At 47.5% G+C, this 27,413-nt stretch overlaps 2 protein-coding genes across 2 annotated transcripts in view; one reads left to right on the forward strand and one right to left on the reverse strand.

The window, feature by feature from the left end:
* PARM1 (prostate androgen-regulated mucin-like protein 1) overlaps window positions 1-27,413 on the forward strand; it is a 409,351-nt gene that overhangs the window by 65,136 nt on the left and 316,802 nt on the right. The window lies entirely within an intron of this gene.
* On the reverse strand, window positions 14,313-19,743 carry LOC146866423 (uncharacterized). Its single transcript, XM_085640857.1, has 2 exons — window positions 19,092-19,743; window positions 14,313-15,326 (listed from the first exon to the last, which is right to left on the reverse strand). The coding sequence occupies exons 1-2, from the start codon at window positions 19,462-19,464 to the stop codon at window positions 14,725-14,727; spliced, it is 975 nt and encodes a 324-aa protein (XP_085496983.1). The 5' UTR covers window positions 19,465-19,743; the 3' UTR covers window positions 14,313-14,724.

Consider the following 27,413-nt stretch of genomic DNA (forward strand, 5'->3'; position numbering starts at 1 on the left):
GGTATAACTGTACGTAAGTGCAATTTATAGGATGTGGCTTTGAGTTAAAGCGTAAGGTAGGCATGCATTCAAAACGAATGTGTGTCGTTATCCCGCACTCATTTTTTCTGCAGGGAATCACAACGTGGTCTTTACAACGACCGCGTTGTGATTCCGCATACCATTACTGCGCAAGTCGTTCACTGGATGTTGGAATAGTATAATTTACTATTCCAACTTCAGTCTGTGCGGACAGTAGGGAAGGTGTTGGATTTTAAATCCAACAGCTCCCCCCCCTCCGCAAGTCGTTGTTCCGACTTGCGGAGTAATGGTATGCAGAATCACAACGCAGTCGTTGTAACGACCGCGTTGCGTTGTGATTTCTGCGGGCAAAAAGTTTCGTGGTAAACGTTGTTTACCATTCAAAACCACTGAACAACCAGTCTCACAGCGGGCCAACTGAGGGGCACCATTCATAATTAAAAGGAAGTTCCTTTGTATTAATGATGATAGAACTGAAATTTACTGACACATGTCCTCCACTCATTCCTTATGTCTCCTACAGTGTTTTAAGTGGGATGACAAAGGTGGTGGGCCCTACAACGAGTGTGCCTTGAGAAGCCTTTACACAAGGTGTGGCCATGTATTTAACACACGTGAAATAGACAGCATCCTGTGCTTGACAAATTTAGAAATGGGGTCTAGTGGACAACGCATAATCAAAATGTGCTAGAAATTTTATTTACCTCTTTATGTAGCACCTTTATCCAGGGCCTAAAGCAGAGAAAAAACACACTTGGCAAGTTGAAAGTATTTGACAATACCTCAGTTTTTCAGTTGGAATGAGATGATGCGTTAGGCTCTGGAGCACTGTTGGCAAACATCTGTAGCCACCTGACACTTCGTCCCTTTGGCACAAAAGGGGTTCCTGGTGGCATCCTTTCCAGCACTAACATGTGACAGGGAGTTAGTATTCGTTTCAGCCGGTGAAAAACTTAAATAGAGCGCCCCATAGTGGCCTGGTTGAAGTGTTTTGCTGTTCCAGGGCCCAGGGCACTGGTCTCCTGCTCACATTAGAGCCACACTCGACTGTAATCTCTGTTGCTACTGTGTGGTTTTTATTCATAGTTAACCTTAAGGGTAAATTATAATTTCATCAGAAAGATGACAAATTCATTTTTTATGTACCCAGTGGTATCTGCCAGTTCCAGCCGAATCAATAATTGATTTTCATAAATATGTTTACATGTCTGCCTCATACCTCTCTTCAGCCTCTTAGCTATCCTTAATCACGCCCAGACTTATTAATGATTTTGTATCTATGTCAGATACAAATGTGAAAAGATTTCGATTGGTCGTTGCATTCTTGGCGCTGTCGCTGTTGTTAGGGAATTGGATCCCAGGAAGTATTAATTTAAAAGAATCTGTGTTGTTTACAGTGTCACAGGAGATGCCAAGCTCAGCGCGCGCCGGCTGCCCTGTTTTATTAATCACACTACCTGCCTCCTTTATTGCACTGTAATTCTTTCTGCTGGCCTCCTCTTGGCTTTTAGATCAGATTTACTGAAGTGCTGTTACCAAAGTAGGGAAATAAATAAACATTACAAAACAGTATTAATCCCAGGATACACACCGCAGACCACCAAGGAAAACACCTACGTACTCAAACCACCCAGAGCTGCATCAATTTTGATTTAAAAAAATAAAATAAAGATAAAACGATAATAAAAGCTCCTTAAATGCCAGACTCATTTTCAGCATAGCTGATTAGTTTAATTTCCATTTTCACTTTCTGCATTCGAGCACGCTGATAGAAACCGGAATTTAGCCAAATAACAGTACCTCAGTCCTCTAAGGCAGCACAACACACATTTAGCTGTGGGCAGGACTTATGCTGTGCAAATATGTTCAAGTATCTACCTCCAAGAAATTGAGTCACGGTGGGTAGGGTCGATAAGTGACCAGGGGACTACTTATACTGCTCCGGACGGTATCGCAGGCGCTTTTGAGCGCTATTATAGGGCTCTCTATGGAGCCCACATACATGCGCAGGATTCCCAGATATGCCAATACCTACAGAACATTGACATGCCAGCCCTTACACCTGCGGAACGAGATAACCTGGAAGGTGACCTGACACTGGCAGAGGTTACTGAGGCCATAGGTCATCAGAAAGCTGGCAAGACTTCGGGTCCTAACGGCCTGCCGAGTGAATTCTTTAAATTGAACGCCACACAACTGGCACCCCACCTCCTAAAGCTGTTCGTGGAATCAAAAGAACAAGGGTGTCTCCCGCAAGACCTTCGTTTAGCCACAGTAGTGGTCATTCATAAAGCTGGAAAGCCACCAGAAGACTGCAGGTCATACCGCCCCATATCACTCCTTAATACTGAAACAAAAGTCTTAGCAACAATTCTCGCACGTCGCCTACTCACCGTGATACTCTCGTTGGTGCATCAAGACCAATCTGGCTTTATGCCCAAGAGTGCCACCCGTTTCAATCTGCGCCGTCTAGCTAACTGGATGGATACAGTACGGGGTCATGACACTCCCCATTTGCTTCCCTCGCTTGATGCGGGGAAAGCGTTCAACACGATCCACTGGCCCTTTATGTGGTGTACTCTGGAGGCGATGGGCTTCGGCCCGAGTTTTCTAGGATGGCTGGCGTTATTGTATACAGCACCTGAGGTGCGAGTACGGGTCAATGGCACTCTCTCCGCTAGTTGGCCGATACAACGCGGCACCAGACAAGGCTGCCCCCTCTCTACTTTATTATTTGCCCTCATACTAGAACCCCTAGCATGTGTGGTTCCCTCCCGAACTGATCTGGGGGGGTTCCTTGGTGTTCCTGGTTTGCTGGAGGAAGAACGTATATCGTTATATGCAGACGATATTCTGCTTTATGTCACGCGGCTTGCTGACACCCAGCCCCGTCTTCTCCACATCTTTGAAGAATATGGCAGCTACGCTGGTTATAAAATTAACTGGAATAAGTCCACCCTCTATCCAGTAAGCAGAGGTCCTGCATCTTATACCTACCCCAGCTGCCTACGGCTGGCCGAGGAGGGCTTTCTGTATTTGGGCATATTTATTACCACGGATCCCGTCCTTCGCGTGGAACGCAATATACGAAGGGTGTTGCTGAATTTTCAGGCAGATGGGAAACGGTGGAGGAAATTGCCTCTCACTATCATGGGCAGAGCCGCCATGTGTAAAATGGTGACTCTCCCTCAGCTTCTTTATGTTCTTCAGAACACTTATCACAAACTACCGGACACGATTTTTACTTCTATTGATAGTGAGTTGCGCCTCCTCCTCTGGGATGGAGCTCATCCACGAATAGCTCTGCGGACTCTGCAAAGGAATCTGTATAACGGGGGGCTGGCCGTCCCAGATATCAGAGCTTACGACAGGGCGGCCCACCTCATTGTTATTAATGAGTGGATCCATGCACCAGGAGACCATCCGGCATACCGGCTGGAACGGCTTCAATTCCAGGAGCGCTCCCACCTGCACTACCTATATGGGGGGGGGTGGGCACGGTGCGACTCCTTCCCGCTACCCAGCGGGTGATTGTGGCCTGGAAACTTGCCGGGAAATTGATGGGCTGGGGGGGGAGACCTACCCGGGAGACTCCATTGTGGGAGGGAGCTCAACTACGTGAGATCAGAAAGCTGAAGGGTTTCAAACAATGGGACCTCATTGGTATTTCGAGAGTGGGCGACCTCCAGGAGCGAGGCTCCCTAGCCTCCTTCTCATACCTTCAATCCAAATATCAAATGCATAGGTCTCAAACTTATGCGTACCTTAGGCTTCGTCATGCGTGGCGAGCGGAGGGGCTGGACAATGAGATGCTCCCAGAATATGCTCCCCTTGAGGGTAGACTCCTTCAGGAGGAGATCCAGACGCAGGCGATTTCACTGACATACAAAACATAGCTCAACAATGTGCAAGATAATCTCGGTCCACTTCGTGCGAGATGGGAACTCACCACAGGACCCCTTGAGGATATAGACTGGGAGGCGGCCCTCATGCATCCACGCGAGGTGGCGATCAGATTACGGTTGCGGCTCATCCAGTATAAGATCCTTCATAGGGTCTATTATGACAGGGAACGATTGCATAGGATGGGGAGGGTGGAAGACCCTACATGCCTTAGATGCCACAAGGAACATGGTACATACATTCACACTCTTTGGGAATGCGCCCACATCCAGCCCTACTGGTATAAAATTGCGGACGAACTGAATAAAATACTTGGGGCAACTATTGGGATGGATGTGAAATTCCTACTATTGGGCATCCCCACTGATATCGATCTACCACGATATAGGCTGTTACTGGTTAATCTGGGGTTGGTGGTGGCAAAACGGGATATAGCCAGATACTGGGATGTACAACACCTTCCTACGCCAATATGGATTTATATATGGCTGTGGAAAAGGTAGTTCATAAGGCAAGAGGCTGCCCACGTAAATTCAAGAAAATTTGGTCCCCATGGCTAAAGCACTACAAGATCGATTTAGATGTGGAGTAGGGGGACACTATTATCTCATGCGACAACTGGCCCGGGCTCATAAGAACTGCCTTCCCGCCCTCTGTTTGCAAACAGAAAGGTCCTATGTATTAATCGGATTGCCACTACTGCTAATCATGAACAATTTCACTTAAATAACCCTGTTGCGGGATTCGCCAATCAATGTAATACCTCCATACTTAAGGTTGACCATGCACTCTGTACTGATGACTTCTTATCCCATCTGTCAGTAGTATTGTTATTAATTTGTATAAACCAAAAATAAAGTTATAAAAAAAAAAAAAAGTATCTACCTCCAGCCAATGGAAGCATAAACACCAACAAAGTGATAGAAGTAGGGCTGGAGACATCACGTGCCCCTTAACCCAAGATGACATCATAGAGGTGATCACTTGCCTCACCCAAAGCCCCTCAATAGTATTCCATTTGCTGCTGAAAGAATAGGGGAGGGTAAGAACCAGAAACTGCAAAAGTCATCAAGAATCAGAACCTCTTGCACGATTTTTGTTCCTGTGCCCTTGCTTAAAAGACCCTTGAGATCAGTGCTGCAGAGGGTTCTGGTGCCCCTGCTTCACCAACCCTGAGATCCGTGGTACAGATAGATTCTGTGCTCTCGCTTAACCGACCCCTGAGATCAGCAGAACAGAGAGTTCCTGGTTCCCCTCGCTTAAACGACCCCTGAGATCAGCGGTATAGGGAGTTCCTGTTTCCCCTCGCTTAACCGACCCCTGAGATCAGCAGTACGGAGAGTTCCTGTTTCCCCTCGCTTAACTGACCCCTGAGATCAGTGGTATAGAGAGTTCCTGTGCCCTGGCTTAACCAACCCTGAGATCAGTGGTATAAAGAGTTCCTGTGCCCTCACTTAACCGACCCCTGAGATCAGCGGTACATAGAGTTCCTGTGCCCTTGCTTTGCCGACCCCTGAGATCAGCGGTACAGAGAGTTCCTGTGCCCTCGCTTTGCCGACCCCTAAGATCAGCGGTACAGAGAGTTCCTGTGCCCTGGCTTAACCAACCCTGAGATCAGCGGTACAGAGAGTTCCTGTGCCATCATTTAACCGCCCCCTGAGATCAGTGGAAACAGAGGGTTCCTGTGTCCCTGCTAACCAACCCTGAGATCAGCGGTACAGAGAGTTCCTTTGCCCTCGCTTAACCGACCCCTGAGATCAACGGTACGGAGAGTTCCCTTGCCCTCGTTTAACCGACCCCTGAGATCAGCGATACAGAAAGTTCCTGTGTCCCAGCTTAACTGACCCTGAAATCAGCAGTACACAGAGCCCCAGTGCCCTCGCTTAACCGACCCCTGAGATCAGCGGTACAGAGAGTTTCTGTGCCCTCGCTTAAACAACCCTTGAAATCAGCGGTACAGAGAGTTCCTCTGCCCTCGCTTAACCGACCCCTGAGATCAGCGGTACAGAGAGTTCCTGTGCCCTTGCTTAAATAACCCTTGAGGTTAGCGGTACAAAGAGAAAGAGCTGCCACTCCTAGTTACCCATAGTTAACACCTGTGCCCCTGCACCTCATTTGATGCCATCCACATTCCAGTCAGTGCCACCTCCAGTGCCTCTGCCTTGTGTCACACTGTTGTCCTCTTCTCTTCCCTTAGTCCATGAAACACTTTATTTTGATGAACTTGAGCCACATGTTCCTACTTTCTACAGCTGTTGTTCGGTGACTTCTACCTTGAAAAACAGTACCTATACCCACAGCTGAACTTAGGGCAAGTGTTGCTTTTTGTTGGGCCGCACTTGGACCATACCCAGTTAGACCTGTTCCCTATCTGCTAACATTAATGGCAAGCGTCTTCCCCTCAGACTTATCCCCAAGAGCAGTGCTTTAAATGGGCCGGTACTCACCAGTACGGAGTACCGGCACTTTCTATTTCTAACCTCCTGAGTACCGGCACTTTTTCATTGCCACGGAGCGTACCGGTACTCATGACTGGTGTCTTCCTTCTTGTTCTCAGTTCACATCTCGAATCACACATCAGCCTTTTATCAGCATCACAAGCACTGCTTTCTCAAAGTGCCACCTACTAGCAGGATTGCTACCTCTCAGCCTCCCGGTGCTTCCCCATTTCTACAGCCCCCCTCATCTCTGACCTGATGGTGTTCAACCAATCTAGATCCAGGTTCTTCTTCTGTTGACACTGTGCGAAGCCTTTCTTGGTGATGTTGGCCTTCTCTTCACACTGTACGACACCTCTCCTGGTGATGTGGTTCTTCTTGTCTTCACACTGTACGACACCTCTCTTGGTGACGTGGGTCTTCTTCTCTTCACACTGTGTGACGCCTCTCTTGGTGTCATAGGTTTTTTCCTGTTCACACTGTGTGACGCCTCTCTTGGTGTCATGGATCTTCTTCTGTTCACACTTCACAAAGCCTCTCTTGGTGACGTGGGTCTTCTCTGTTCACACTGTGTGATGCCTCTCTTGGTGTCATGGGTCTTCTTCTGTTCACACTACGTGACGCCTCTCTTGGTGTCATGGGTCTTCTTCTGTTCACACTGCATGACGCCTCTCTTGGTGTCACGGGTCTTCTCCGGTTCACACTGTGCGACGCCTCTCTTGGTGTCATGGATCTTCTTCTGTTCACACTTCACAAAGCCTCTCTTGGTGACGTGGGTCTTCTTCTCTTTACACTGTGTGACACCTCTCTTGGCGTCATGGTTCTTCTTCTGTTCAAATTGTGTGACACCTCTCTTGGTGTCGTGGGTCTTCTCTGTTCACACTGTGTGACGCCTCTCTTGGTGTCATGGGTCTTCTTCTGTTCAAATTGTGTGACACCTCTCTTGGTGTCGTGGGTCTTCTCTGTTCACACTGTGTGACGCCTCTCTTGGTGTCATGGGTCTTCTTCTGTTCACACTGCGTGACGCCTCTCTTGGTGTCATGGGTCTTCTTCTGTTCACACTGTGTTACGCCTCTCTTGGTGTCACGGGTCTTCCATTCACACTGCGTGACGCCTCTCTTGGTGTCACGGGTCTTCCCCGGTTCACACTGTGTGACACCTCTCTTTGTGTTGTGGGTCTTCTTCTGTTCACACTGTGTGATGCCTCTCTTGGTGTCATGGGTCTTCTTCTGTTCACACTGTGTGACACCTCTCTTGGTTTCGTGGGTCTTCTGTTCACACTGTGTGACACCTCTCTTGGTTTCGTGGGGCTTCTGTTCACACTGTGTGACACCTCTCTTGGTGTCATGGGTCTTCTTCTGTTCACACTGTGTGACACCTCTCTTTGTGTCGTGGGTCTTCTTCTATTCACACTGTGTGATGCCTCTCTTGGTGTCATGTGTCTTCTTCTGTTCACACTGCGTGATGCCTCTCTTGGTGTCATGGATCTTCTTCTGTTCACACTGCGTGACACCTCTCTTGGTGTCATGGGTCTTTTTCTGTTCACACTGTGTGACACCTCTCTTGGTTTCGTGGGTCTTCTGTTCACACTGTGTGACACCTCTCTTGGTTTCGTGGGTCTTCTGTTCACACTGTGTGATGCCTCTCTTGGTGTCATGGGTCTTCTTCTGTTCACACTGTATGACGCCTCTCTTGGTGTCGTGGGTCTTCTCCGGTTCACACTGTGTGACACCTCTCTTGGTTTCGTCGGTCTTCCTCTGTTCACACTGTACGACACCTCTCTTGGTTTCTTGGGTCTTCTGTTCACACTGTGTGACACCTCTCTTAGTGTCATGGGTCTTCTTCTGTTCACAATGTGTGACACCTCTCTTGGTTCCGTGGGTCTTCTGTTCACACTGTGCGATGCCTCTCGTGGTGTCATGGGTCTTCTTCTGTTCACACTGTATGATGCCTCTCTTGGTTTCGTCGGTCTTCTTCTGTTCACACTGTACGACACCTCTCTTGGTTTCGTGGGTCTTCTGTTCACATTGTGTGACACCTCTCTTGGTTTCCAGGGTCTTCTGTTCACACTGTGTGACACCTCTCTTGGTGTTATGGGTCTTCTTCTGTTCACACTGTGTGACACCTCTCTTTGTGTCGTGGGTCTTTTTCTATTCACACTGTGTGATGCCTCTCTTGGTGTCATGTGTCTTCTTCTGTTAACACTGCGTGACGCCTCTCTTGGTGTCATGAATCTTCTTCTGTTCACACTGCGTGACACCTCTCTTGGTGTCATGGGTCTTCTTCTGTTCACACTGTGTGACACCTCTCTTGGTTTCGTGGGTCTTCTGTTCACACTGTGTGACACCTCTCTTGGTTTTGTGGGTCTTCTGTTCACACTGTGTGATGCCTCTCTTGGTGTCATGGGTCTTCTTCTTTTCACACTGTATGACGCCTCTCTTGGTGTCGTGGGTCTTCTCCGGTTCACACTGTGTGACACCTCTCTTTGTGTTGTGGGTCTCCATCTGTTCACACTGTGTGACACCTCTCTTGGTTTCGTCGGTCTTCTTCTGTTCACACTGTACGACACCTCTCTTGGTTTCGTGGGTCTTCTGTTCACATTGTGTGACACCTCTCTTGGTTTCCTGGGTCTTCTGTTCACACTGTGTGACACCTCTCTTGGTGTCATGGGTCTTCTTCTGTTCACACTGTGTGACACCTCTCTTTGTGTCGTGGGTCTTTTTCTATTCACACTGTGTGATGCCTCTCTTGGTGTCATGTGTCTTCTTCTGTTAACACTGCGTGACGCCTCTCTTGGTGTCATGAATCTTCTTCTGTTCACACTGCGTGACAACTCTCTTGGTGTCATTGGTCTTCTTCTGTTCACACTGTGTGACACCTCTCTTGGTTTCGTGGGTCTTCTGTTCACACTGTGTGACACCTCTCTTGGTTTTGTGGGTCTTCTGTTCACACTGTGTGATGCCTCTCTTGGTGTCATGGGTCTTCTTCTGTTCACACTGTATGACGCCTCTCTTGGTGTCGTGGGTCTTCTCCGGTTCAGACTGTGTGACACCTCTCTTTGTGTTGTGGATCTCCATCTGTTCACACTGTGTGACACCTCTCTTGGTTTCGTCGGTCTTCTTCTGTTCACACTGTACGACACCTCTCTTCGTGACATAATTTCCTGTAATTTGCCCTCCTTAGGTGCTTTAAGTGCCCTTTGAATGTCCTCTCCGAGGTATGGATGGTGATGGCTCACTTCCTGCACTCAAGAAGTAGCTACTTTGCCATGAAGAGCAACAATGCCAGAGCCTAATCTTTACCTTCTCAGTTCCATGAGTAGTTTTCTGAAGCAGAGAAGAGATGCTGATTGGTCGGTTTCAATTGGGATGACGTTTCACACTCTCTGTGCATATCTGCAGAAATATGGGGCCTTTTGGCATTTGGTTTGTAGACTGATGATTCTGCTGAAGCAACCCTACTCGATTCACAACTAATATTCCACCCTTCAGTATGTCTTGAAGCTCCCTTATAATCCTTGTTCTTTATACCTCCGTGAGTATTTGACTGTCCAACAGGGTGAGAACCAATGCTCTGATTCAGCTGCAAACTGTTACTTGTCTCACTTACCATTGGCCTGGATCAGGCCAAGAACACTGATGTCCAAACTTCTGTTTTCTTCCTTCATTTTCACACCTGCAAACTAGCATGGACCCAGCACCCCCACCCGTGTACAGCAGTCACAATATCTGAGGCAGCTGCTTGCGTGTTTTTTCCCATCAAATATTGCATAGAACATGACATCCCAGATCACCTTCTCAAAATCCTGTCTTCCTTCTTGTTCTCAGTTCACATCTCGAATCACACACCAACCTTTTATCAGCATCACAAGCACTGCTTTCTCATAGTGCCACTTACTAGCAGGATTGCTACCTCTCAGCCTCCCGGTGCTTCCCCATTTCTACAGCCCCCTCATCTCTGACCTGATGGTGTTCAACCAATCTAGATCCTGGTTCTTCTTCTGTTCACACTGTGCGAAGCCTCTCTTGGTGATGTTGGCCTTATCTTCACACTGTACGACACCTCTCCTGGTGATGTGGTTCTTCTTGTCTTCACACTGTACGACACCTCTCTTGGTGACGTGGGTCTTCTTCTCTTCACACTGTGTGACGCCTCTCTTGGTGTCATAGGTTTTTTACTGTTCACACTGTGTGACGCCTCTCTTGGTGTCATGGATCTTCTTCTGTTCACACTTCACAAAGCCTCTCTTGGTGACGTGGGTCTTCTCTGTTCACACTGTATGATGCCTCTCTTGGTGTCATGGGTCTTCTTCTGTTCACACTGCGTGACGCCTCTCTTGGTGTCATGGGTCTTCTTCTGTTCACACTGCGTGACGCCTCTCTTGGTGTCACGGGTCTTCTCCGGTTCACACTGTGTGACACCTCTCTTTGTGTTGTGGGTCTTCTTCTGTTCACACTGTGTGACACCTCTCTTGGTTTCGTGGGTCTTCTGTTCACACTGTGTGACACCTCTCCTCGTTTCGTGGGTCTTATGTTCACACTGTGTGACACCTCTCTTGGTGTCGTGAGTCTTCTTCTGTTCACACTGTTTGACACCTCTCTTGATGTCATGGGTCTTCTTCTGTTCACACTGCGTGACGCCTCTTTTGGTGTCATGGGTCTTCTTCTGTTCACACTGTGTGACACCTCTCTTGGTTTCGTGGATCTTCTGTTCACACTGAGACACCTCTCTTGGTTTCGTGGGTCTTCTGTTCACACTGTGTGACGCCTCTCTTTGTGTGGTGGGTCTTCTGTTCACACTGCGTGACGCCTCTCTTGGTGTCACTGGTGTTCTCCGGTTCACACTGTGTGACTCCTCTCTTTGTGTTGTGGGTCTTCTGTTCACACTGTGTGACGCCTCTCTTTGTGTTGTGGGTCTTCTTCTGTTCACACTGCGTGACGCCTCTCTTGGTGTCACTGGTCTTCTCCGGTTCACACTGTGTGACACCTCTCTTTGTGTTGTGGGTCTTCTGTTCACACTGTGTGACACCTCTCTTTGTGTTGTGGGTCTTCTTCTGTTCACACTGTGTGACACCTCTCTTGGTTTCGTGGGTCTTCTGTTCACACTGTGTGACACCTCTCTTTGTTTCGTGGGTCTTCTGTTCACAGTGTACGACACCTCTCTTTGTGACATAATTTCCTGTAATTTGCCCTCCTTACGTGTTTAAGTGCCCTTTGAATGTCCTCTCTGAGGTATGGATGGTGATGGCTCACTTCCTGCACTCAAGACTGCAATCAAGAAGTTGCTACTTTGCCATGAAGAGCAACAATGCCAGAGCCTAATCTTTACCTTCTCAGTTCCACGAGTACAGACTATAGAGGCGTGACCCACAGAAGGCATTCTGCAAAAAATTGTATACTGGTTGCATCAAGGTATAACTAATGAAATGTAAACATTATTACTTCCTCGACAAATACCGGCAATATTAATAAAATCAATAATAAGAAGAAATGGTTTCATAGTACAAGCGACAAACAGAACTGTCTTGAAGTACTAGAATGTAAGTTGCTATTATTACCCATCTCTACTCCATCTTTACTCGACCTCACAAGGATGAAAGTCTGGGATAGGTACTGTCTCTCGTACCATTAACCTCACACAAAACCGTGATGTGTCTAAATAAACCACTATCTCTACTAGTTGGTATACAGTGCTTCGTTTACATATATATGTAGCATTATTTAGATGTACTGTGCAGTAATGTTTTTGAAACATAGTAGAAAAGATTTGCATATTTTTATGGGGTCCCAAATACCTCTTCAAGAGTAATGGTCTTAAATCTGTTCAGAAGGGGCCCATTCTCCCGCAAGTTTTGGGGTTGCTTTTTATTTTGGTTTTATATATAGGTATTTATGCACTGCTTCAATGTGTCCAGTTTTGATCGCTACTGGACAGTTGAAAAATACATCTAACCAGACGTGCAATATGTTTCCTCCATTCTTCAAGGATTAGCTCCGTGATGACGCGCTGATCTTTAGGCGTCTGTTACTCAAAGCCGTTAAAGCCCCCCTCATACCATTAACGGGTCAGTAGACACACAGGCGTCTCCTCTTCCAGATGCGGTGCTGTTTCCTGCACCAAATACAATTAACACAGTCAAGTGAATTAGGCGAGTCATGTGTTTCTGAGCTGTGCTGACGAGAAATCCTATCATTTCCTACTGCTTGCTAATCAGGCATATCAAAACTGTCGGTCACTCAAAGTGCATTCAAACTGGAACTTGCTGTTGAGCCTCTTAATAACTCAACTGCGGCAACTGTCTCAAAACATGACTTAAAACTGATGAAAGTTAAATTAAGCACTAAGAAAGGAGACTCACGTTAAAATAAAGCTGGAAAAACAACATGAAACGGGAGCCAAAATATAACAAACCCGCCATCTTTGGCCTATATTCACCTTAGCCCTTTTGTGACATGGCCTTCGTCACAGGTCTGCCGGACTTGTATCTCGGAGCAGGGGTGTGAAGGGCGGGAGGGAGAGGGGGCGTGAAGGGCGGGGGGGGGGGGGGGGGGTGGCATTTGTCCTCAGGCCAATTCTGAGATGAGCAGGTGCTGGAATACCGGGCCTGGTTTAACCAGGTGCATTCATTCACCCATTAAATCCTTCCATACGTCACCTGCCACTTCCCACCTGCTCAAAGCAATTGGAAATGGGGTCCATCTTAACTTACATCAGTTACTGCCGAAGGAAGGAAAGCAAGAAGGCAGTTGCTCTGTGTACATAAGACTTTCTAACTCTACCTACCTACTGTGTTTTTGTGGCTCTGGTTCGGCATTGTTTAATTTCTCTATTTTTATTCAAAACACCAGTCTTTGGGAGGGAGGGCGAGGGGTGAGAGAAAAGTAGACCAAAAATTGTTTATGTGTGTGTAAAAGGCCGCTTTATTAGGAAACAGGTGCACATTACAAAATACAACCTCGGCAAACGCCTTACAAAACTAAACCTCACTAAATAAATAAATAACTAACCAAACGGGCCCCCAAACCCCCACCCCTACATGTTTGGGCCCTCCCCACAATACATCAATACACATTAACATCATTATACATTACGTCATGAGAAAAACATTACATCATCAATCAGCATTACGTCATATATATAAAAACATACGTCATCAATAAACTTTATTCATCAAACCACAACTGAATTAACATTTGTCATGTCCCCCATAATCATCGATCCTGCCTGACCCTGCACTCCTGCAGAATACCCCTTTTAAAACTGAACGGTCAAACCATGACCAACCTGCCCCGGCCCCAGTCCAAGAAAATTCTAACGAAATTACAACCAACAATCAACCTGAAACCGAACTGATACACCACGACCCCGCACAGCACCTGCTCCTAGCGACAAATACAAATACAAGAAACAACCCCTGCACACCGGAAACCCATAAAACAGCCTTTCGAAAAAAAAAAAATGTTCACCAAAAGTGAGAAAAAACGAGGGAGCGAGGGGAAAGAAAAATACTACAGAAAACAGGGAGGGAGGGTGGGACAAAAAGTTAAAGCACCTAGCCACCAGGTCACCAAACCTAAAATGGTGGCGGTTAGCGGGAAAGGTGGAATTTATACTTGGGCTGGCTGGTCCTACTAGACCAGCCCAAAACTAGAACCTTCTGGCAACTTCTGGAAATAACCCCTCGCAGCCCTCCCAAACCGCCCGGGGGAGGAGACCTCCCTTCGGTCGGCTCCCTCCCCCAAGCCCCCCTTGGGAGGGAGGGCGAGGGGTGAGAGAAAAGTAGACCAAAAATTGTTTATGTGTGTGTAAAAGGCCGCTTTATTAGGAAACAGGTGCACATTACAAAATACAACCTCGGCAAACGCCTTACAAAACTAAACCTCACTAAATAAATAAATAACTAACCAAACGGGCCCCCAAACCCCACCCCTACATGTTTGGGCCCTCCCCACAATACATCAATACACATTAACATCATTATACATTACGTCATGAGAAAAACATTACATCATCAATCAGCATTACGTCATATATATAAAAACATACGTCATCAATAAACTTTATTCATCAAACCACAACTGAATTAACATTTGTCATGTCCCCCGTAATCATCGATCCTGCCTGACCCTGCACTCCTGCAGAATACCCCTTTTAAAACTGAACGGTCAAACCATGACCAACCTGCCCCGGCCCCAGTCCAAGAAAATTCTAACGAAATTACAACCAACAATCAACCTGAAACCGAACTGATACACCACGACCCCGCCACCCAGAAAGGCAGGCGAGTGAGGGGGGGGGGTTGAACACACGGAGCCTTCCTTTCTGCCCCCCAACCGCGTAGCGAACGGAAAGATAATGGTAATCAACGCTGCATGGCCAAAGCCCGTGCTAACACCTCACGAAGCTCTAAAAGGTAAAGGTCCATACCCACACGTGACAAATGTACTCCGTCATCTCGGAAAAACTCTACCGATTCAAATTTTATTTCCCTGTGCGATATCCTACTGAAACCGAGGCCCCTGCAGCAACGAGACACCTCCGAATTCACCTTCTTCCTCGCCCGATCCACAGCCCTGGGGTTCACAGCCCCTCTCCATGTCCTACGCGGTATCAACTCTGTCCAAAACACATGGCACCCAGACCAGAGTTCCTTAATGAGGCCTAAATCCCGTTTCATAGCCCGCAGTAAGACAACCCCTTTCGTGGCACAAAGATCATTTTCACCCAAATGAATGACCAAAATATCCGGGCATAAACCGCCCACCATGTTACTGTTTAAACAAGGGATTAACTCTCTCCAGAGCATCCCACCTTTACCCTTCCATACAATATTAAACATACGATCATTAAAGCCGAGTTGTTCTCCAAAGTAGCTCCGTGCCGCCTGGACTCTGGCCCATTTAACGAAGGAATGCCCCACTATCCAGACCGTGACCACTGGCGATCGAGGTCCAGCAACGGATCCTGAAAAAGAAAACACAATTAGAACACATGTCTAGGCTGAGAACGCCTGCGCGTCTTCTGCCGGGCTCCGCACATAGCGCCTGAAACAATTAGAAGACCAGCGCCCCAACCTCATAATATCCATCTCCGTCCAACCTCTGTGAAAGGCCTCCGTGGCTGCACCTATACGAAAAGAATGAGTACCATATAAACTACTATCAAGCCCAATGTGTTGCAGGGCTTTACGGAGAACCATCCGTAACTGATAAGATGTGACAGGTAAACCATTAATGTGTTGGAATACGAGGGCTTCATCCCCACCCCCGCACAATGAACGCCAGCGCCGCGCCAGCAATAAAGGGCAAGTGAGCTTTGGGACGCGCGCTTGTAACCAAACCCCTTTACCTTTACCCGTTTGATCAGTTTTGGAGCTGGATAACCAAACATGAACACCTTCGTCATAACAAAAAACATCCCTCCAGTGTAAACCACCCTTATGCTTGGTCCCCAACAACTCTGAGACCCTAAAAGCTCCAAAAAACATAAACGCCATGAGCATGGAAAAAACACACGCCTCAAAATCATCTGAACATACCAAAGGTAAGACTGTAATTAACCTAGCCAGTATTTGCCAGGATAATGGAGCCCGAGATCGAACAACATGACCCTGTTCCCTGGCCCATCCCTCAAGCATTCTCCTGCCTATTTCCCCGGCTGACGGGGTGTAACCCCATAATAACTGTCCCATAAAAGCAATACCCGCTAGTTTCCCCGCTATAGTCACTTTAGTGAGGCCCTTATCCATGAGGTCTAGTATAAAATTAACAACATCCTCTGACCGCTGCGACAGATCCTCCCGTCTGACAGCTCCAGAAGCCAAGAATTCCCTCCAGGCCAAGGAATAGGCAGTACGTGTGGACACCGATAAAGAACCTACCACCAATTGTACGACCCTACTTCTCCTACACGCCACAGATGAGTCGGCATCCGAGTCGGGGATCTGTCTGCCTCCCTCGCCAGTCCACGGAATCTCCCCCACTGTGAACGAGACAAAGCATCCGCAATGTCATTGTCCACGCCAGGAATGTGTAAAGCACGAAAATGAATGTCGTGCTTCAAACAACCCAGAACGAAAACTCTCATCAATTTCAAAACCTGGTCGTCTCTGGCAGACTGTCGGTTCACAATCTCCACAACAGCCATGTTATCCACACGAAACAAAACCTTCTTGTGTGCCAATTCCTCCCCCCATAGTGTCAAGGCCACCAAAAGAGGGAACAATTCCAAGAAGGTGATGCTGCGACCACCATTCAACCATTCATCCGGCCAACGTTCCGCACACCATCTGCCGTTCCAGAAAAGGCCAAAACCATCACTGCCAGCCGCGTCAGAGAACATCTGTACGTCCCACTGGAAATCCACATCCCTGACCAAGGGAACACCATTGAAAGAGGTCAAAAAGAACTTCCACATTCTCAAATCCTCCTTTACACCGGCAGACAGGCGCACACGATGATGAGGCAAGTGGTGTCCTGCTAAAGCCCTACCTAGTCTCCTACAAAAAGTCCTACCTGCTCTCACCACCCTACAAGCGAAATTCAAATGACCCAATAGCACTTGAATTTCTTTTACCAAAACTTTCCTTTTGGCCAACATTGTCTCTAGCAGTTGCACCATGTTGCTCCTTTTATCCTCAGGCAAGCGAGCAGACATGAGTACAGAATCAATTTCGATACCCAAGAAGGAAAGGACCGTACTGGGGCCCACTGTCTTTTCCGGAGCTAAAGGAACTCCTAGATCTTCCATGAGCCCATGGAATGTGTCCAGAGCTGCCTGGCACTCCGCGGAGCCCGGGGATCCAACAAAGAAAAAGTCGTCAAGGTAATGTGTCACCAGGGAATGACCAGTCTGATTTGAAAAATACCACTGTAAGAAAGTGCTAAAACATTCAAACAGCGCACATGAGATTGAGCAGCCCATAGGTAGAGCTTTGTCCACATACCATTGACCACCGAATTGGATACCAAGGAGGCACCAATCGTCAGGGTGTACCGGCAACAGTCGGAAAGCAGATTTTATGTCACACTTGGCCATTTCAGCGGCTGCACCCGCTGTCACAACTAGTGACATGGCCACATCCACAGAAGAGTATGATACCGACACATCCTCCGGGGCAATAAAATCGTTAACTGAGGATCCTTCCGGCCATGAGAGATGTTGTATGAGTCTGAACTGACCTGCCTCTTTCTTAGGAACGACACCGACTGGAGAGACAATCAAATTGAGTAACGGCCACTCTGTGAACGGGCCAGCCATCCTACCCTCCTGAACCTCCTTAGTAAGTTTGTTCTGGACAACTGCGGGATGTTCCAAAGCCGATTTTAAATTGGCAGACCACCTCCGTTCCCTGGACCCTAGGTAACCCAGTCGGAAACCAAACTGAAAACCATCTAATAACTTGATTTTTGCAGACTCGTCGTCATAACCCTGTAAGGCAATCCGTAGCTTGTCCAGTTTAACCGGAGTACGAGCCTTTGGCCCCAGAACCCTTATTACCTCTGGATCCCCGACCCCTTGAGTTGGAAGTACCTGAACCTGACTGTTTCCCCCGGTGGCTGCCCGAAGGCTCGTTGTCCCAACATTTAGATAACGGGTGTTTCCTCCCGCAACCTGAACACTCATGCCTGAATTTACAGTATTCCCTAATACAGGAACCCCTATTGAATTCCCAACAGAAACCTGACTCTGAGTGAGTGTTAGAGCTGGACCCCACCCCTCCCCGGGTGGGCTTCCCCTGAAAGGGCCGGTACACTAGAGGTAACCCACTGGCCGTGAAAACAGTCTTCCCCCCAGCTGATGACCCCATTGTGTGTTGCCATAAATCATTATCAAGTTCACCCCATTTTGCCTCAGGGTCCCACGCCATCCTGGCCCTAAATTCCTCGTCGTATTGAGACCAGGCAAAACCACCCCCGGTGATCTGAGCTTTACGAATCACATCCATGTACTTAAACAGGGAAACGCTGCGCTCAGGGAACTTTTCACAGTACACACTGGCATAAATCAAAAACGCAGCCGTCCAATTTTCAATATTTAAAGGGACCTTCGGGCGTTTGGCCAACTCAAATTCTTCCTCTTTAGAGCCCTCCTTAGACCGGACTTCTCGATGGAGAAGCTTAAGGAGCTCCACATACTCACCATTCCAAATTCTTTCTTTAGTACTAAGCATCAAGTGGGCACCCAGAGGCTTCGTCACCCCCATATATGGTAATTTTTTGATTTTTAACTCTTTACTAGCCACAGGCTCTTTAACAGTGCTGGAAGCACCAGCTATAACACCACTGTCCGATTTGTCTGAAACCTTGCTGGAAGCACCAGCCATAACACCACTGTCCACCGTTACTGTAACGTTGCTGGAAGCACCAGCCATAACTCCACTGTCTACTTTGTCTGTAACGTTGCTGGAAGCACCAGCTATAACACCACTGTCCCCTTGATAAGGAACTTTGCTGGAAGCACCAGCTATAACACCACTGTCCCCTTGATGAGTAACTTTGCTGGAGGCACCAGCTATAACACCACTGTCCCCTTGTTGTGTAACTTTGCTGGAAGCACCAGCTATACCACAGTCCCCTTTACTTTGTAAAAACATATCGTCAGTACCCACTGCAGTGTCTTTGACATAACGACCTTTAACCAACCGGCCATCCGTAATGACCACATCAAGTTCACCACCGGTACCCACTGACACCATAATAGGTTTGGCCTGTGGGACCGTTTGCTCACCTTGTAACAGAGAGACAGCTCTCGATGGCTCCGCCCGTGGCGCCGAAGACAATGCATCCGGTCTCCGAGGTGCCCTACCCGATGGGCCGCGCTCTCTTCTCCCTTGCAGTTGCCTCTGGACCACTGGAGCCTGTAAAACACTATGAGAGGAATGAGAGGGCACCCCCCCCTCAAGATCCCGCAGTTCACCTTCTTCGGGACTCTCATCGTCATAGTCCAACACCACCGAGTCCACACTAGTATACATCATATCACCCCGGGTCTTACCTAACCCGGTATCAACCACTGTACATTTCAATGATTTCGAAACTCCAGGTGGGGGAGCAGACTGTACACGCCTGTACGTCCCTGGGCGCTGACTCTGTTGCTCCATAGCCGCCGGCAAGGCCTGCCACCTATACCTGCTACTCGTTGGGGCCAGCGGGATCACGCCAGACCCTCGTGTGCTGGCCGCGTCGGGTTCCCTCGGTGGAACAGAGAGGGCCGCGCTAGGCACTCTCCTCACTTCCCCTTGGCGAAAATGGACTGGACTGCGCCCTGCCAAGTCTGGAACGCCGCGCCTAACCTCGTCCTGAAAAGAAAAAGTTTGGACTGGTGTGCTAGTGTTCCTACCATCCACAGACCAACCACACACATTCTCCCTTCGAGTAGAATCAACAAACCTCCCCTGACCTCTCTCCAAAGAACGGCCTCGCGCGTCATGCCTCAAGGGAACCACCTGAATCTGCGAACCACCTATCACCTCCTCGTCGTCACTATGATCCAAATTATCAGGTGCCGAAAAGGAAGCGCGACTAACAACTCTAGGGGCTGAGTCCTGGCCTGCTAAATCCTTCTGAAAAGTACGGTGCGCCAGGCCCGCCGCGCCAAAATGTTCCCAGCCTGGAGAACCACACATGAAAAACGGACCCCCAGAGGCCCCAGATAAGTGCGGAGCTGTACTCCTGGGTCCTTGCATAGGCCCGCCACTCACCTGACCAAAACCTCTATCGGGGCCTAACAACGTGCCCTGGAAGCTAAACCCCCCCGCATTCAAAGCCCCAGGAGCCGGAAAGCCAACCGTACCCATTCCGGCCGAGCCAGCAACCGCATGACCCACACCAAAAACAGGCTGACGGTTCTGTAATTCCGATGGAAAAGGCCCCCCCCTCAAAAATGGAACACCCCCATCTTCCGATCGAAAACCTTCACCCTGTTGCAAACCAGTAATAGCACCACCAGACGAAACATTGACGCCCATTTGGGCCCATTCACCCTCACCTCGAGAGCCACCGCCCCCAGAAACCACTTCGCCAGACGCCGATCCCGGGGTAGAGAACAATAACGGACTCCCAACATTGCCTCCAAAATCAACCGCTCCCACGGCGGCCCCTTGAGCCACAACCTGTACACCAGATGATGAAACAGTCCTGGACCCCACCAAACCCCCTTCCTGGCCCTCCCCAACTCGAACATTGATCGGAAAACGACCTAAAGGAGTTAACAATCGCTGACCATCGTCAGGGGCGAACTGAGTCTCACCAACAACCAAAATGTCCTCCTGGGCCCCAAGGGCAACCTGTTCACGCTCGGAGTCCTGTAACGCAAATTGCACCGAGCTCCTACGACCTCCGCGCACAGGGACACCATCCTCAGACTGTCCCCGCCGCTCAAAAAGCGGATCCGAGGCGGAGCGTTTCTTGCTGCCTCCCCGTCCACTCTTGCCCCCTTTCTTTGACCCATGCCCCCGGCCCGCCATTAACGGAAAATCCCCGGTATCAGAAGCAACGTGCAGTTGAAGCGGCGGGAACTGTGAAGGTACACCCTTCCCCCCGCTCAACATGCCCGGGGCCTCCGGAGCCTCCGAAGCACCGGGCTGCCCCCGAGACGACCGTTGTGGGGCCGGCTTCCTAGACCGGGAGCGGCCCCTCTCGCTTACCTGACTCGGCCGTCTCCTCTTCGGCGAAGAACATGCTATTACTGCGGCCCCGACACCGGCGGAGGCCTGGCGGTGAGGCCTAGCCTGTCCGCCTCCCGCGAGCAGATCCAAGCGACCGGCATCAGCCAATAAGCGCATCGCCTCCAGAACTCGTGCGTCTTCCATTACTAACCTCAAAGTAATATCGCTACATTGGTAAAGAATGAAAAAGAAACGCACACACACAAGATACTCTCACAAAAAGTTAAAGCACCTAGCCACCAGGTCACCAAACCTAAAATGGTGGCGGTTAGCGGGAAAGGTGGAATTTATACTTGGGCTGGCTGGTCCTACTAGACCAGCCCAAAACTAGAACCTTCTGGCAACTTCTGGAAATAACCCCTCGCAGCCCTCCCAAACCGCCCGGGGGAGGAGACCTCCCTTCGGTCGGCTCCCTCCCCCAAGCCCCCCTTTTGTTACTGCTTTTGCACCCTTGTACAATGCTTTAGCGTCCATTTGGAATAAATACATGTATAATATTAATAAAATAATTAACATGAGTATGGTTCACTCCAATCCCCTCGGTGCTTGTCAGCATCTTCTTACGACCCTTCCCATGACCCTAGGGCAGAGCAGGTCACCTCAGATGTTTGCTGGATAGTAACAATGAATAGATGGATACAGAGAAGTGCTTTTCTCAGCTCAAAGTTGGTACTGCAATGCCACACTCACCTGTGGGTCTGTCAGTGTGCCACCACTTATTCCAGAAAAAGACCCACTCCAGATCTTCTCCGGTGTCCAAATGATCATCGATATCCAGATCCCTACATTGTCATAACAAAATGAATTTATGTATTTTTAATGGGGTGAGGGAATTGTACATCCTAGCGAACTGTGCCAGCAATGGGTGTTAGCAATCTTTTAAGGTTTTTTCTTTGGAATATGAACACACTCATTTTTACAGTACTTCTGGCTGAGTTCCTGCATGTGATTTGTTGGTGGTCGAGTGTGTTTGATCACTTCCGGTAAGATTATCCTTTATATATTGATCAACAGATTGCACATTCCTTCATCTTTGTCACTATAAGAGGGTCCTAAATACTGAGGCCCAGATTTACTAGCATTTGGCGCAACGCTGCCTCAAAAGGTGAGAGCAGGAATGCACTATATTTACTAAAATGTGGCGTACTCCTGCTCCGTCTGCCCACTGGCGCACTGAGTGCTGCCTAGCGCCGGCGCTGTCACTCTTGCTCCATGGTGCAAGGGTGCCTGCATTACAGCTACGACTGCTTTTGTGCAGGAAGTTGTCCTTTCCTGCACAAAAAGAGTTCTCAAAGGCATTTTCCTCTTTTTGTGTGTGCTGCGGAATGCAGCACGTGAAGAAAGAAGAAATAACGAGGCAAAATAAACCTACTTCTCCTTCTTACGCCTTTTTTGGGATGATGTAGAATTTTGACGCATCCCAGGTTTACTATTCTTAGTAAATGTGCAAATGCACCAAAATCCATGGGTGAATGCGTGGGAAGGCCATCACTTCACCGATGGAACGCCTTCCCAACGCAAAGGAAAGCAAGGCAGCGACTTATCTTGCGATACTCTAGATTTCCAAAGCCATGAAGAGCTATACAAGGTCGCTATTCCTCGCCAAGTAAGCCTGACTTTACTTTCCCTAATGTGACGCAAGGGCACTGCAAGCCCTTGGAAAATCTGTGTCTGAGTCCTTGTGATGTCTAGTATCCCAGCATCTGGGGATTTGTAACTGCATCACATTATGAGTAAACAGATTGTAGCAACTGTACCAGGAAATCAGTTAAAATATATTTAAAAGAAATACCTTTATTGGATTTTTTTAAAAATAATTAATTACTGAAGAACCCTCAGGATTACAGAATAAAATTGTTGATGATACGTTTATGTTTTTTGTTGCATTTTTGCTCAGCCCCTAGGGAGGTCTTAAACAATGTCACTGTTCAATGGGAATGGCGATTTTATGTACTTAACTGTTACATGATAAGGATTATTGGAATTTTTAAAAAATCAATTTACGTAATATTTTAAAATTTTTGTAAGCACTAGGACGTGCTAGTCAAACAGGGCCTTAATGCTTGAGATTGGTTTACCCAGGCTTAAAATATTTTTTAAATCATTGTCTGTATGCCCTCTGTTTTTTGTACCTCAGTAAAAAAAACATAAAACCATTTTAGTGATGTCGATTACCGTATTAGCACCATTTTCAATTAGTGATTGAATTGTTTAAGGTTATTATGGTCGCAAGATTGAACTGCCAGTATCTTCAAATGGTGATGTCATCACTTCAGGGCAGACAAGCTAAATCTTATTATTTAAATAATCACAGGCACGTAAGAAACCAAGAACAGAATCACTGCTAGAAGGCTGGCACATTGGCTGCAACACCGTTGAAATCCTCAGAGAAAACCGTAGTTGTAGTTTACTTAAGGTTCGCTGGTTGATTAGTTGGACAACTTTATTGCTGTGGCACAGGCCCTCACAACCAGTGGCCCGGTGCTACATATTTATTGGACCTGATAAGTAATGATACCATGGGGTATGTTATTTAGTGTGTGTGGTAAATATTATCTATTTTAGGTTTTGTTTTTCTGCTAAAATGGACCATAATATGTGGTACAAACCAAAATCTGCATGCCCCAGAATTTTCCAGCTCTTTTTCTCCCTTCATATTCTGCCAGGTTTTACTTTCCGAAATTCAAAGGGAGCTTGAGTTTTTAGGTCAGCTATCTGGTTTGCTTAAGACATCTTGTGGACATTCTGAAACATTCCCCGGGAATGCATTTTGCCCTTCCTTACCATTGACATTGTAGTTTGTAACTCAGATTTTTTGGCTTTCTTTTTGCTGGCTTTATTTGTTTTAGGCTGTCCATCTTGAGTTTGCTCCTCAAAAGGAGTGAAGCCTTTTCACACTTCCTCTGGTTGTATTCTTCCAAGAGTGCTCCTTTCTATAAACAGGTAAATCTTGTTCTTATCTTGTCACATTTGCTGTGCTTTCAAAGTCAGAGGTCAAATATCAGGCTCTGTCTTCTGAGGGAACTCAGTGCTTACTTTTCTTTCTCTGGCTTCAAAGCGAGAGGATTTATATGGTAACCTTGCTGCATACTGGGGGTGGGAAAGGGTTTCTTTCTAGCACACAACATTTAAATGAACTTTACAAGCATTTCAGAATATATAAGAATTATGAAACAACAAATGAAGCACATTTTTTGTTAATTCTGAAATGTGTTGGAAATAAATACTTTAATATGATCAAAGCATAACAATACACTAATTTATGTCATTTCCACACATTGTCATTTGAGCGCTGTATAGTTTTATTAGTAAAACTGTTGTCTGTGCAAATATAATAGTAATTTCAATTGAAAATGTGTTGTCTGTAATGTCGGTGTGCTACCACACCATGCATATTACACTCTATGCCACTCAACTCTACTCTGCACCATTTCATGCCACTGCACTCTACTCCACTCTGCGCCACTCCACTTTATGCCACTGTGCTCTACTCTTCACCACTTCACTTTACACCACTCCACACCACTGTACTCTGTGCCACTGCACCCTACTCCCTTTTGCACCACTCCACTTTACACCACTGCACTCTACGCCTCTCTACTCCACTCTGCGCCACTCTACTCAATGCCAATGCACTCTATGCCACTCTAGTCTACACCACTGCACTCTACACCACTCCAGTCCAGGCCACTCCACGCTTCTCTGCACAACTCCACTCTGCACCACTCTACAGCACTGCACACTATGCCATTGCACTCTACTCTGTACCACTCAAGTCTGTACCACTCCCCTCAATGCCCCTGCATTTGATACCACTCTAATCTACTTTGTACCACTGCACTCTATGCCATTGTACTTTACACCACTTTACTCTATGCGATTACACTGTATTGTGCTCTACTCTATGCCACTGCACTCTACCCTGCACCACTCAACTCTACACCACTTCTCTCTACTTCCAAACAATATATTCTATGCCACTGTACTCCATTCTACACCACTACACTCTGTGCCACTGCACTCTTTGCCTCTGCAATCTACACCACTCTACTCAACAACACTGTACTCTACGCAATTGCAGTCTACACCAATGCACTCTGCAACATTATACTCTGCAACACTGCACTCCATGCCACTCTAATCTGCACTAATGCATGCTATGCTAATGCTATGGTAATGCACTCTACACCACTACAATCTATGCCACTCTACTCTGCATCACTCTACCCTATGCCACTGCACTCTGCAGCACTTTACGCTACGCCACTGCAATCTATGGCACGGCACACTATGGCATACTACTCTGCTCTGCATCACTCTACGCCACTCTGCCGTGCACCACTGTACACCACTGCACTCTATGCCACTCTACTCTACTCTGCATTACTGCACTCTACACCACTGTTCTCTACGCCACTCTATTCTACACCACTCTATTCTGCATCACTCCACTCTATGCCACTGCTCTCTATGCCACTCCACTGTTAACCGTTCTGGGCCATTCCGTTCTGTGCCACTGCACTCTCTGTCAATCCAATATGCACCACTGTACTCTATGCCACTGTATTCTACACCACTGCACTCTATGCCACTCTACTCTGCACCACTCCACTCTGCACCACTGCACTCTGCTCCACTGCACTCTATGCCACTCTACTCTGCACACCTCCACTCTGCATCACTGCACTCTCCGCCACTCCAATACACAACAATCTATGCCATTCCACTCTAGGACACTCTGCTCTACTCTTCGTCATTCCACTCTATGACACTCCACACCACTTTCCTCCACGCCTGTAACTTTCAGCCATGCTGCACAGTAGCCACGCTGGTGTACAACATGGCTAAAACTCATTGTCAAAGCCAATGGCTCTTGCATAGGCGAGACCTATTGGCTTTGCCAATGCTTGTTTGTTCTAACCACTATGTGCCAGGTGCACACAAAAAAACCTCAAAACTCATAATTCCATTGTGCACTGTAACAGGATTTATCCTTAGATTTGAAATTATCAGACCACTCGTAATGAAGACCATAGTGTCTACATTAGGAAGAGGTGTGGCGCCGCGGCCAGGGCGACTGACTCCAGAATCTAGGGATCACGGTTCGATCCCTGGCACCAGAGGCAGTTTAGCCCAGCACCATGTGACTCTGGGCAATAGCTTGCTTAATCTTCCCGACGGCCCCCAGGGCCTAGAGACCCTTTCGGGGGATTGTTCGTGCTTTACAAATGTGGATTATTATTATTATTATTACATTCCAACGTCTAAATCAGACTGGAAATTAACCAGTTAAGGTACTGATAGAGTCCACACTTGAAATGGAGAAATTAGCTATGAGACTGTCTCCAACCCAGAAAGACCCAATTCACATTGCTTTGATTTATGAATAAAGTAGTTCTCTATTTTTTATAGAGAAACATTTCATAATTACAATAGCGATATTGGTTTGTACATTTAATTGTAATTTGGCATTAGAACAGGCTCAATAGAAATCCAGATCCCGCCATAAAACAGTATTATGAAAAAAATACATAAAAAGGCTTTTGTACCAATTTCGCCATATTTTGTTCATTTCATTTTTGGCAACCACAGTATGAGCAAATATGTGAGTGATGGCACAGTGCCCAGAAAGTGCTTGAACATACAAATTGTGAGGATGAACCACATACACATATTTACAAGCTGTGGGAGACAACTATAAATGTAAGGGAACAGAAACAAGTGTATTTTGAAATAGAAAACAATATATGGATTAGTAACTCATTATTCCACTCTGTGGGTCACAATCAGGACTAATTGCAAATTACAAGAATCTGTGTATCGCCATTGTATGAATGGCCTGGTTTATCTCCAATAAATGAAGAACCCCTTCCATTTACTATAAACAGCTAGACCAATTGTCTTTGCCAGTGCTTGCTCATATTCCACTACAATGTGTACATTTGGATCTTTCGTTATTCTCAGGTATTCTTGTGCTTTTTGAGAAAGACTCCTGCTGCTGTTTGAGACTGTTGCAGGCAGTGGCGGCTGGTAGAGATCTGTGGCAAGGGGCTGGGGGGCAGGAGCGGGGGTTAGAAAAGAAGGGGAAAAATGAAGACTTACCTGCTGGTCGCCGGTTGCCAGCTGCCGCCTCTCCGTCCTCGCTTTTTCCTGACTCCTGGCAGCACCCAGACTCCCCTAGCCAATCGCAACGTTGCTGTGATCAGCAAGACGGAAGCGTCATGATTGGTCTGAGTGATCTGGTTTGGTGCTCAAACATGGAGTGGCAGCCTGTGCATGTTCTCCACCCAGGCTGTGCAATACAGCCGAGTGGAGAACATGCTAAGTGCGCATGACGGTTTGGCCAGCCCAAGACAGACGGCTAAACCATCATGCGTACTTAG

Source organism: Triturus cristatus, chromosome 2_1, assembly GCF_964204655.1.
Source record: "Triturus cristatus chromosome 2_1, aTriCri1.1, whole genome shotgun sequence".
Classification (NCBI taxonomy): Eukaryota; Metazoa; Chordata; class Amphibia; order Caudata; family Salamandridae; genus Triturus; species Triturus cristatus.